This window comes from Astyanax mexicanus, chromosome 2 (genome assembly GCF_023375975.1).
Source record: "Astyanax mexicanus isolate ESR-SI-001 chromosome 2, AstMex3_surface, whole genome shotgun sequence".
NCBI lineage: Eukaryota > Metazoa > Chordata > Actinopteri > Characiformes > Acestrorhamphidae > Astyanax > Astyanax mexicanus.
Genome location: NC_064409.1, coordinates 73,656,424 through 73,668,819, shown reverse-complemented (window position 1 = coordinate 73,668,819; position 12,396 = coordinate 73,656,424). Strand labels below are relative to the sequence as shown.

Genomic DNA, 12,396 nt, shown 5'->3' with positions numbered 1-12,396 from the left:
TCTTAATACTTTTACAGTAAACTTGATAAATCTCAATGCTTTCAATGTAAACTGGATGAATTTCAATACAAATATTAATTGGTGTAAACTTTACTGAATTCTACTTTACAGTGTAAATGTTGCAGCAGACTCTAGTCTTTGATCTTATTTACAATGAAATACCCACCTATATACTTAACAGAATAAAGTACTTTTCAGCTAAATATATAATGCATTCAAATGATAAACTTTTTGCCTCAATCAAAAACATACTGAACAAGGTATCACAGCTATGAGTTAAAGGTGTCAGAGATATTGGGCTTAGTGGCTGTTGCTTAGCTACAACAGGACATTTGCTATTGAGTTGTGGGATCTAGTGAAAGGTGCTGTTCTCGTATTCTCAGTGGTATTCTGAAAAAGGCCAGTTTCCTCCCACAGAAAGCTAATGATGCACACTCTTTAAAAAGAGGAGTAAAAGGAGCATATTAAAAAAATAAGATGGAATTAATCACAGTTATGAAAAACATGTACTTTTTATTTCCTGACTCTAATTCTGGTATGTATTAACTGGATAAATCTCAGTAGTTTTACAGTAAACTAGAGAAATCTCCGTAGTTTAAGGATAAACTGGAGAAATCATAAATGTTTTACAGTAAACTGGATGAATATTTATTGTTGTACAGTAAACTGGATACATTTCAGTAGTTAGAGAAATCAGTAGTTTTACAGTGTACTACATAAATCTCAATAGTTTAACAGTGAACTGGATCAATCTAAAGAGTTTTACAATAAACTGGATAAATCTTAGTAGTTTTACAGTAAACTGGAGAAATCTCAAATGTACTGTAAACTGGATAAATATAAACAGTTTTACAGTGAACTGGATAAATGTAACAATTTTACAATAAACTGGATAAATCTCAGTAGTTTTACAGTAAACTGGATAAATCTCAATAGTTTTACAGTGAATTGGATAAATTTCAGTAGTTTTACATAAAAATGGATAAATCCCAATAGTTTTACAGTGAACTGGATAAATCTCAGTAGTTTTACAATGAATTGGATAAATTTCCATAGATTTACAATGAACTGGATAAATCTCCATTTTTTTTTACAGTAAACTGGATAAATCTAAATAGTTTTACAGTGAACTGGATACATATCCATAGTTTAACTGGATGAATCTCAATAGTTTAACAATGAACTACATAAATCTCAATAGTTTTACAGTAAACTGGATAAATCTAAATAGTTTAACTGGATGAATCTCAATAGTTTTACTAAGAACTGGATAAATCTCAATAGTTTTACATTAGACTGGATAAATCTAAATAGTTTAACTGGATGAATCTCAATAGTTTTACTAAGAACTGGATAAATCGCAATAGTTTTACATTAGACTGGATACATCTTGGTAGTTTTTTTTACAATGAACTAGATACATCTTAGTAGTTTTACAGTAGACTAGATACATCTCAATAGTTTAACAGTAAACTGGATAAATCTCAGTAGTTTTAGTGAACTGGATAGAGTTTAATAGTTTTACTATGAACTGGATAAATCTCAGTAGTTTTACAGTAAACTGAATACATCTCAATAGTTTTACAGTGAACTGCATAGATCTTAATAATTTAACTGGATACATCTCATTAGTTTTACAGTAAATTGGGGAAAGTTTTACAGTGAACTGGATAAATCTCAGTAGTTTTACAGTGAACTGGATGAATCTCAGTAGTTTACAGTGAACTGGATGAATCTCAGTAGTTTACAGTAAATTGGGGAAAGTTTTACAGTGAACTGGATGAATCTCAGTAGTTTTACAGTGAACTGGATGAATCTCAGTAGTTTACAGTAAATTGGGGAAGGTTTTACAGTGAAGTGGATGAATCTCAGTAGTTTTACAGTGAACTGGATGAATCTCAGTAGTTTTACAGTAAATTGGGGAAAGTTTTACAGTGAACTGGATGAATCTCAATAGTTTTACAGTGAACTGGATAAATCTCAGTAGTTTTACAGTAAACTGCATAAATCTCAATAGTTTTACAGTGAATTGGATAAATCTCAGTAGTTTTACATAAAAATGGATAAATCCCAATAGTTTTACAGTGAACTGGATAAATCTCAGTAGTTTTACAATGAATTGGATAAATCTCCATAGATTTACAATGAACTGGATAAATCTCCATTTTTTCTTTACAGTAAACTGGATAAATCTAAATAGTTTTACAGTGAACTGGATACATATCCATAGTTTAACTGGATGAATCTCAATAGTTTAACAATGAACTACATGAATCTCAATAGTTTTGCAGTAAACTGGATAAATCTAAATAGTTTAACTGGATGAATCTCAATAGTTTTACTAAGAACTGGATAAATCGCAATAGTTTTACATTAGACTGGATACATCTTGGTAGTTTTTTACAATGAACTAGATACATCTTAGTAGTTTTACAGTAGACTAGATACATCTCAATAGTTTAACAGTAAACTGGATAAATCTCAGTAGTTTTAGTAAACTGGATAGAGTTTAATAGTTTTACTATAAACTGGATAAATCTCAGTAGTTTACAGTAAACTGAATACATCTCAATAGTTTTACAGTGAACTGCATAGATCTTAATAGTTTAACTGGATACATCTCATTAGTTTTACAGTAAATTGGGGAAAGTTTTACAGTGAACTGGATGAATCTCAGTAGTTTACAGTAAATTGGGGAAAGTTTTACAGTGAACTGGATGAATCTCAGTAGTTTTACAGTTTACAGTAAATTGGGGAAAGTTTTACAGTGAACTGGATAAATCTCAGTAGTTTTACAGTGAACTGGATGAATCTCAGTAGTTTACAGTAAATTGGGGAAAGTTTTACAGTGAACTGGATAAATCTCAGTAGTTTTACAGTGAACTGGATGAATCTCAGTAGTTTACAGTAAATTGGGGAAAGTTTTACAGTGAACTGGATGAATCTCAGTAGTTTTACAGTAAATTGGGGAAAGTTTTACAGTGAACTGGATAAATCTCAGTAGTTTTACAGTGAACTGGATGAATCTCAGTAGTTTTACAGTGAACTGGATAAATCTCAGTAGTTTTACAGTGAACTGGATGAATCTCAGTAGTTTTACAGTGAACTGGATGAATCTCAGTAGTTTTACAGTAAATTGGGGAAAGTTTTACAGTGAACTGGATGAATCTCAATAGTTTTACAGTAAATTAAAGTTGTACAGTGCCCTAAAATCTTAATAAATGTAAATTATTATGCGAATATTAGAGTTGGAGAAACTTGGTGGAAGTGTGTTCTGGCCCGTGTAAGAGGAGGTAACCCGCGCGCTGGATCAGAGCAGGGGGTCGGAGCTCCTGTGTCGGGCGGGGCGCCCCGGGGCGGACAGCGCGCGGCCTCCCTGAACCGCAGCCGCCCCGCCCACCTGCCCTCCCGCCTCAGCCGAGGGGGGGGGGGGGGGGGGGGGGGGGGGTGAGCTCACAGTCTCTCGGACGAGCTGCAGGAGAGGAGCGCGCGAGCACAGCGGCTGCGGAGCTTCACGCGACTGGATGCGCTACACAGGGTAGGTACGGCTCCTCTTCAGGCTGCGCGCACGTGCACTGCAGCCTTCAGGCTGGGTTATTGATCGCGAGCGTGCTGGATCGGATCAGGGCGCACGGAGGAGGAGAGCGCGAGCGACTGGATGCACGGGCACTTCTGTAGTGCAACAGCGTAGCGTGCGCGCGCTCTGAGACCGACTGAACTAGTAAACAAACAAGGGATAGATAGATAGATAGATAGATAGATAGATAGATAGATAGATAGATAGATAGATAGATAGATAGATACTAAAGGAAAGAAACACTGAGAGAGGGCAAGAGAGTGTGTGTGCAAAAAGAGACAGAGAGAGAAAGGGAGAGAGTAAAGCGAAAAAAGGCAAGAGAGAGTGAGAAAAAAGAGACAGAGATAAAGAGAGGGTAAGAGAGAGGAGGAGAGAGAAAAACAGGGACAGAGGGAGTAAGAAAGAGAGAGAACAAATGGGGAGAGAGAAGGGGGTAAGATAGATAGATAGATAGATAGATAGATAGATAGATAGATAGATAGATAGATAGATAGATAGATAGATAGATAAAAGGAGACAGTGTAAGAGAGATAAAGAGGGGGAGATGGAGTAAGAAACAGAAAGTCACTAGAGGAGAGAAAGAATGAAAGAGAGAGGGCAAGAGAGTGTGAAAAGAGACAGAAAGATAGAGAGTGAGAGTGTGTGGGAGAAGGAGAGTGAGTGAGAGAAGAAGTAAGAGAGAGAGAGAGAGGGGCTAAATGACAGGTAATGAGATAGACTAAGAGAGATAGAGGGCAAAAAGAGACAGACGGAGAGAGAGAGAGAGAGAGAGAGAGAGAGAGAGAAACACAGACACACTGTAAGAGAAAGTTGCTCGGCTCGCGCGCCCCGGTGTTAAACCCCTCGTGTCTCTCCGCAGCAGTAGATGAGGATGAGGATGAGGATGCAGGCGCGCGGCAGCAGCACGCTCTTCCTCCTGGCGCTGACGTCACTGCTCACCGGACCCACCCAGGGCCAAGGTAAATAACAACAACAACAACAACAACAATAATAATAATAATAATAATAATAATAGCAACTAAAGAGACACACACTCTCTTTCTGTCTCTTTCTCTGTCTGTCTCACTCTATCTCTGTCTCTCTAAACTCTGTCTGTCTGTCTGTCTGTCTGCCTATTGATCTCTCACACTTTTTTGTCTGTTTGTCTCTCTTTGTCTCACTCTCACATACTCTATCTTTCATTGTCTGTCTCTTTCTCGCTCTCTTTTTTTCCTATAATCTACTCTATGTTTCTCTCCATTTGTCTACTCTTTTTGTATTCTCTCTCTCTCTCTCTCTCTCTCTCTCTCTCTCTCTCTCTCTCTCTCTCTCTCTCTCTGAGAGTGTGTATAATATAAAGTGTGTGTGTATTGTGCTGTGTATTGTTCACTGGTTCAGTTGTTCATCCATTAATTAGTCGAGTCAGAGCTGTGACTTTTTCTAATTGTACCATCTGGACCTGTGCTAAAAAACGCTCCAATCAGGGAAACTGATAAACGCTGAGAGGACTGATAAAACCTGACGCTTCTGCAAAGCTGTTCCCAGACTGATAATGATGTAGACCTTCTAACTTCTCACTTTACTCTCTGGAGTTTAGCCTTAAACTGTATGCTGGACCAAAATAACTAGTCCAAGACTCTGTTATATTTATGGCGTGATAGTGGAATTGTGGTGTGGATACTTACAGATTTAGATCATTTCAGGTCATTATTAGGGATTTCTATTGGTCCATTCATCAAGAAATTTTAGTGTAAGGGACAGTTTGTCTGTTCAAATTATGTAGTAAACTAAAAATAGACAAAATGTTATCTGAACAACATGAACAGAAATAGAAATCTAGAAATTTACATGTGATAAAATAGAAATAGGAAAGAAATAATACTAAAAATGGACAATCAATTAAAAGCCTACAATTTAAAAGATTGCATTGATGGGTGAGTTAAAAAAAAAAAGATGTAGCAGGTGTAGGATCAACCTCAGCAATATTAAATGATGCAGAGATTCCCTATTATTAGGCCTGACCCCAATGATATTCTGTAAAGCTCTCATTTTAGAGATGCACATTTTTGTTACAAAAGAAAAGAAGTGAAGAATGTTTAGGTGCAGAAGTGAAGAATGTTTAGGTGTAGAAGTGAAGAATGTTTAGGTGTAGAAGTGAAGAAAGTTTAGGTGTAGAAGTGAAGAATGTTTAGGTGCAGAAGTGAAGAATGTTTAGGTGTAGAAGTGAAGAATGTTTAGGTGTAGAAGTGAAGAAAGTTTAGGTGTAGAAGTGAAGAACGTTTAGGTGTAGAAGTGAAGAATGTTTAGGTGTAGAAGTGAAGAATGTTCAGGTGTAGAAGTAAAGAATGTTCAGGTGTAGAAGTGAAGAACGTTTAGGTGTAGAAGTGAAGAATGTTTAGGTGTAGAAGTGAAGAAAGTTTAGGTGTAGAAGTGAAGAACGTTTAGGTGTAGAAGTGAAGAATGTTTAGGTGTAGAAGTGAAGAATGTTTAGGTGTAGAAGTAAAGAATGTTCAGGTGTAGAAGTGAAGAATGTTTAGGTGTAGAAGTGAAAAACGTTTAGGTGTAGAAGTGAAGAACGTTTAGGTGTAGAAGTGAAGAATGTTTAGGTGTAGAAGTGAAGAATGTTTAGGTGTAGAAGTGAAGAATGTTTAGGTGTAGAAGTGAAGAATGTTTAGGTGTAGAAGTGAAGAATGTTTAGGTGTAGAAGTGAAGAATGTTTAGGTGTAGAAGTGAAGAATGTTTAGGTGTAGAAGTGAAGAATGTTTAGGTGTAGAAGTGAAGAATGTTTAGGTGTAGAAGTGAAGAATGTTTAGGTGTAGAAGTGAAGAAAGTTTAGGTGTAGAAGTGAAGAATGTTTAGGTGTAGAAGTGAAGAATGTTTAGGTGTAAAAGTGAAGAATGTTTAGGTGTAGAAGTGAAGAATGTTTAGGTGTAGAAGTGAAGAAAGTCTAGGTGTAGAAGTGAAGAATGTTTAGGTGTAGAAGTGAAGAATGTTTAGGTGTAGAAGTAAAGAATGTTTAGGTGTAGAAGTGAAGAATGTTTAGGTGTAGAAGTGAAGAATGTTTAGGTGTAAAAGTGAAGAACGTTTAGGTGTAGAAGTGAAGAATGTTTAGGTGTAGAAGTGAAGAATGTTTAGGTGTAGAAGTGAAGAATGTTTAGGTGTAGAAGTAAAGAATGTTTAGGTGTAGAAGTAAAGAATGTTTAGGTGTAGAAGTGAAGAATGTTTAGGTGTAGAAGTGAAGAACGTTTAGGTGTAGAAGTGAAGAACGTTTAGGTGTAGAAGTGAAGAATGTTTAGGTGTAGAAGTGAAGAATGTTTAGGTGTAGAAGTGAAGAATGTTTAGGTGCAGAAGTGAAGTGTGTTTAGGTGCAGAAGTGAAGAATGTTTAGGTGTAGAAGTGAAGAATGTTTAGGTGTAGAAGTGAAGAATGTTTAGGTGCAGAAGTGAAGTGTGTTTAGGTGCAGAAGTGAAGAATGTTTAGGTGTAGAAGTGAAGAATGTTTAGGTGTAGAAGTGAAGAATGTTTAGGTGTAGAAGTGAAGAATGTTTAGGTGTAGAAGTGAAGAATGTTTAGGTGTAGAAGTGAAGAATGTTTAGGTGTAGAAGTGAAGAATGTTTAGGTGTAGAAGTGAAGAATGTTTAGGTGCAGAAGTGAAGAATGTTTAGGTGTAGAAGTGAAGAATGTTTAGGTGTAGAAGTGAAGAAAGTTTAGGTGTAGAAGTGAAGAATGTTTAGGTGTAGAAGTGAAGAATGTTTAGGTGTAGAAGTGAAGAATGTTTAGGTGTAGAAGTGAAGAATGTTTAGGTGCAGAAGTGAAGAATGTTTAGGTGTAGAAGTGAAGAATGTTTAGGTGTAGAACTGAAAAATGTTTAGGTGTAGAAGTGAAGAATGTTTAGGTGTAGAAGTGAAGAATGTTTAGGTGTAGAAGTGAAGAATGTTTAGGTGTAGAAGTGAAGAATGTTTAGGTGTAGAAGTGAAGCGTGTTTAGGTGTAGAAGTGAAGAATGTTTAGGTGCAGAAGTGAAGAACGTTTAGGTGTAGAAGTGAAGAACGTTTAGGTGTAGAAGTGAAGAATGTTTAGGTGTAGAAGTAAAGAATGTTTAGGTGTAGAAGTGAAGAATGTTTAGGTGTAGAAGTGAAGAATGTTTAGGTGTAGAAGTGAAGAATGTTTAGTGAAGAATGTTTAGGTGCAGAAGTGAAGAACGTTTAGGTGTAGAAGTGAAGAATGTTTAGGTGTAGAAGTAAAGAATGTTTAGGTGTAGAAGTAAAGAATGTTTAGGTGTAGAAGTGAAGAATGTTTAGGTGTAGAAGTGAAGAACGTTTAGGTGTAGAAGTGAAGAACGTTTAGGTGTAGAAGTGAAGAATGTTTAGGTGTAGAAGTGAAGAATGTTTAGGTGTAGAAGTGAAGAACGTTTAGGTGTAGAAGTGAAGAATGTTTAGGTGCAGAAGTGAAGAATGTTTAGGTGTAGAAGTGAAGAACGTTTAGGTGTAGAAGTGAAGAATGTTTAGGTGTAGAAGTGAAGAATGTTTAGTGAAGAATGTTTAGGTGCAGAAGTGAAGAACGTTTAGGTGTAGAAGTGAAGAATGTTTAGGTGTAGAAGTGAAGAACGTTTAGGTGTAGAAGTGAAGAATGTTTAGGTGTAGAAGTGAAGAATGTTTAGGTGCAGAAGTGAAGAACGTTTAGGTGTAGAAGTGAAGAATGTTTAGGTGCAGAAGTGAAGAATGTTTAGGTGTAGAAGTGAAGAATGTTTAGGTGTAGAAGTGAAGAATGTTTAGGTGTAGAAGTGAAGAATGTTTAGGTGTAGAAGTGAAAAATGTTTAGGTGTAGAAGTGAAGAATGTTTAGGTGTAGAAGTGAAGAATGTTTAGGTGTAGAAGTGAAGAATGTTTAGGTGTAGAAGTGAAGAATGTTTAGGTGTAGAAGTGAAGAACGTTTAGGTGTAGAAGTGAAGAACGTTTAGGTGTAGAAGTGAAGAACGTTTAGGTGTAGAAGTGAAGAATGTTTAGGTGTAGAAGTGAAGAAAGTTTAGGTGCAGAAGTGAAGAATGTTTAGGTGTAGAAGTGAAGCGTGTTTAGGTGTAGAAGTGAAGAACGTTTAGGTGTAGAAGTGAAGAATGTTTAGGTGTAGAAGTGAAGAATGTTTAGGTGTAGAAGTGAAGAACGTTTAGGTGTAGAAGTGAAGAATGTTTAGGTGTAGAAGTGAAGAATGTTTAGGTGTAGAAGTGAAGAACGTTTAGGTGTAGAAGTGAAGAATGTCTAGGTGTAGAAGTGAAGAATGTTTAGGTGTAGAAGTGAAGAATGTTTAGGTGTAGAAGTGAAGAATGTTTAGGTGTAGAAGTGAAGAATGTTTAGGTGTAGAAGTGAAGAACGTTTAGGTGTAGAAGTGAAGAATGTTTAGGTGTAGAAGTGAAGAATGTTTAGGTGTAGAAGTGAAGAATGTTTAGGTGTAGAAGTGAAGAATGTTTAGGTGTAGAAGTGAAGAATGTTTAGGTGTAGAAGTGAAGAATGTTTAGGTGTAGAAGTGAAGAATGTTTAGGTGTAGAAGTGAAGAACGTTTAGGTGTAGAAGTGAAGAATGTTTAGGTGTAGAAGTGAAGAATGTTTAGGTGTAGAAGTGAAGAACGTTTAGGTGTAGAAGTGAAGAATGTTTAGGTGTAGAAGTGAAGAATGTTTAGGTGTAGAAGTGAAGAATGTTTAGGTGTAGAAGTGAAGAATGTTTAGGTGTAGAAGTGAAGAATGCCATGTGAGCTCCATTGTTTCTGAATCAATGGTCTCTGAAGAAAGACAGGATTTCGGCTTTTGCTCATGAATATTCATACATTCAAACATATCGGCTCTGATTGGCTAATGGCACTGCAGTAGAGAACGCAACCTGTTGTCGTACCCCCCATCGTCAATTGTACAGGTTTGGCGGGTGTTTTGTCGAGTTGTGCTACCTTGTCAAACCTTGCTTCCCTAGTGTATATATAAAGTCTCCTAAAATGCATAATCAACCGGAGATCCTATTTAAACCTATAGTTTCTTGGACAAGATAGCTAACGTTAACTATAACGAGTAAAATTTCTCGAATAAACCAAATTAAGAAACAACAGAAGAATGTTTTGGTCCCAAATAGAGAAGACTGAAGATAAGAACATTTAAAATATCAATGTTGTATCATCATCGCATTGGTGGATCCCTGCCTGCAGACATTCCTCTGTTAATTATGGGATGCACAACTGAATAAATTACATATAATCCATGATGTTTAATTGCACACATTCTCTTTGTCTTCTTCTTTCTCTTTCTCATAACACATACTGATCAGATAATGAACTGCTGTTAGTATTGTTTTCCTTTGTATTCTTATTGATTTAATCTATTGTCTTAATCTCATCTGAAGAATGCTGTGTGTTATAAGTGTTATATGTGTTATATTCACTGTGTGTTAAACTAATCCTGTGTTTTATTGATTGTGTTGGTCCTATAACCCCCTAAACCTCTTCCTCAGCTGCTGTGTTGATTGAGATGTTCCTAAAACCCTCAAAAGGGTTGCAGATTCATGACCTGACTTCAGAGAAAATAGAAGATAATCATTTATAACTGCTTATATACACACACAGACTGTATATACAGTATTTATACAGTATGTATACAGTATTTTACAGTATACTTACCCACACTCTCATTACAGCTGGTCTTTAATAAAATAAAAAAATAAAAAAAGTTTTGTGAAGTTCAGTCACTCATACGTATAGTAGAAGATTTTTGGTATTTGAGAGGCAGCATCAGTGGCAGCACCAGTGGCAGCTGTCCCCCTTCCTGCAGTGCCGTTTCAAAAACGTCCAAAAGAGAAAAATCGTTGAGTCTTGAAGAGAGAAACAATAGGTTTCAAAATACAAAATTACTCTGCGTTCACACTGGCAGGTGACGAACAGTTGAGGAACAAATGACCAGTCATTTTCTTATAAGAGGACACAAATTGTAGCCATGATTTGGCAGCAAGCAACAGGTATTATGACAAAAAGAAGTGATATTCTAAACCAATTGGCCAAACACATTATTCTGACCAATGTAAAATGTGCAAAATATGGATATTTCTTATGTTTTATGCCAATAATGTTATTTTTTACATATTGTCTTCATCAAATTAAGAAAAGGCAATACATATGAGTCACAAAACTAATATCAACCATTTTTGCAGAGACTTTTAATTTTTAAATGAAAAGCTTTTGTGAAGTTCAGTCACTCATACTTATGGTAGAAGTTTTTAGGTATTTGAGAGGCAGCGTCAGTGGCAGCAGCAGCAGCAGCTGTCCTTATTCCTGCAGTGCCGATCCAAAAAAGTCCAAAAGAGAAAAATCGTTGAGTCTTGACGAGAGAAACAATAGGTTTCAGAATAGAGAAAGTTAGTTTTTGGTCCAGAAGAACATTAATGTCCAAAGGAAATGACTGGACCCAAATGTCCAGCTAAGATTAGTACACAATTACTCTGCGTTCACACTGGCAGGTGACGAACAGTTGAGGAACAAATGACCAGTCGTTTCTTATAAAAGGACGCAAATTGTAGCCATGATTTATTCAATTATGACACAGCGAAGTGATATTCTAAACCAATTGGCCAAACAAATTTTTCTAACCAATGTAAAATGTGCAAAATATTGATATTTCTTATGTTTTATGCCAATAATCATTTGAAAAATGTTATTTTTTACATATTGTCTTCATCAAGTTAGGAAAAGACAGTACATATGAGTCACAAAACTAATATCAACCATTTTTTCAGAGACTTTAAATTAAAAACTTTTGTGAAGTTCAGTCACTCATACTTATGGTAGAAGTTTTTAGGTATTTGAGAGGCACCGGCAGTAGCAGCAGTGGCAGCTGCCCCCCTTCCCACAGTGCAGATCCAAAAAAGTCCAAAAGAGAAAAATCGTTGAGTCTTGACGAGAGAAGCAATAGGTTTCAGAATAGAGAAAGTTAGATTTTGGAACAGAACAGAACATTCATATCCAGAGGAAATGACTGGACCCAAATGTCCAGCTAAGATTAGTACAAAATTCACACTGGCAGGTGACGAACAGTTGAGGAACAAATGACCAGTCATTTTCTTATAAGAGGACACAAATTGTAGCCATGATTTGGCAGTAAGCAACAGGAATTATGACAAAGAGAAGTGATATTCTAAACCAATTGGCCAAACACATTCTTCTGACCAATGTAAAATGTGTAAAAGTTTCATGCCAATGATTATTTGAAATTTTTTATTTTTTACATATTGTCTTCATCAAATTAAGAAAAGGCAATAAATATGAGTCACAAAACTAATATCAACCATTTTTGCAGAGACTTTTAATTTTTAAATGAAAAGCTTTTGTGAAGTTCAGTCACTCGTACTTATGGTAGGGTATTTAAGGTTTTTGAGAGGCAGCAGCAGCGGCAGCCGCAGTGGCAGCAGCAGCGGCAGCTGCAGTGCCCCGCCGAGGCTCGTGCAGAAAGCCGCCTCAGCTGGAGTGTGTCCAGTGGACAGGTTACGATCTGTCTCTGGCTGAACGAGGAGTGCATGCAGGCATTTCAGCCTCAAACGCTCGCTCACCTGCTGTACTGCGGCACACGCCTACCACTTAACACCCCCTCATCTGCCCTTTAAAGCTTACTTCAGACAAACGTGCAAGAAGAGCTGCTTATACAGACAGAGAGACAGAGAGAGAGAGAGAGAGAGAGAGAGCTTCAGTCAGTTTAAATCCAGCAGAAAAAGAACATTTTAGGTACATCCTCTTCTTCAACTAATCGTCCCTTTATTCTAAACCTGAATGTTCATTTTTTTTGGGTTTAAGAACTTTCTCTCTTCTGGACCTGAATAAGT

General features: G+C 36.6%; 1 protein-coding gene and 1 long non-coding RNA gene across 4 annotated transcripts in view; both read left to right on the top strand.

The window, feature by feature from the left end:
* The first annotated feature begins 3,444 nt into the window (after positions 1–3,444).
* The window catches only part of LOC103042852 (collagen alpha-1(XIV) chain), a 144,071-nt gene continuing 135,119 nt past the window's right edge, over positions 3,445–12,396 (top strand). For all 3 annotated transcript variants that reach the window (XM_049475237.1, XM_049475236.1, XM_049475238.1), the window contains exons 1-2: positions 3,445–3,538; positions 4,437–4,536. In XM_049475237.1, the coding sequence (XP_049331194.1) occupies positions 4,443–4,536 (94 nt within the window). In that variant the 5' untranslated portion in view covers positions 3,445–3,538; positions 4,437–4,442. The remainder of the gene's footprint in view (positions 3,539–4,436; positions 4,537–12,396) is intronic.
* Positions 5,594–8,344, top strand: LOC125799186 (uncharacterized). The gene is made up of 3 exons (XR_007438015.1): positions 5,594–5,886; positions 6,071–7,381; positions 7,994–8,344. It is a non-coding gene; the product is annotated as an uncharacterized LOC125799186 (long non-coding RNA).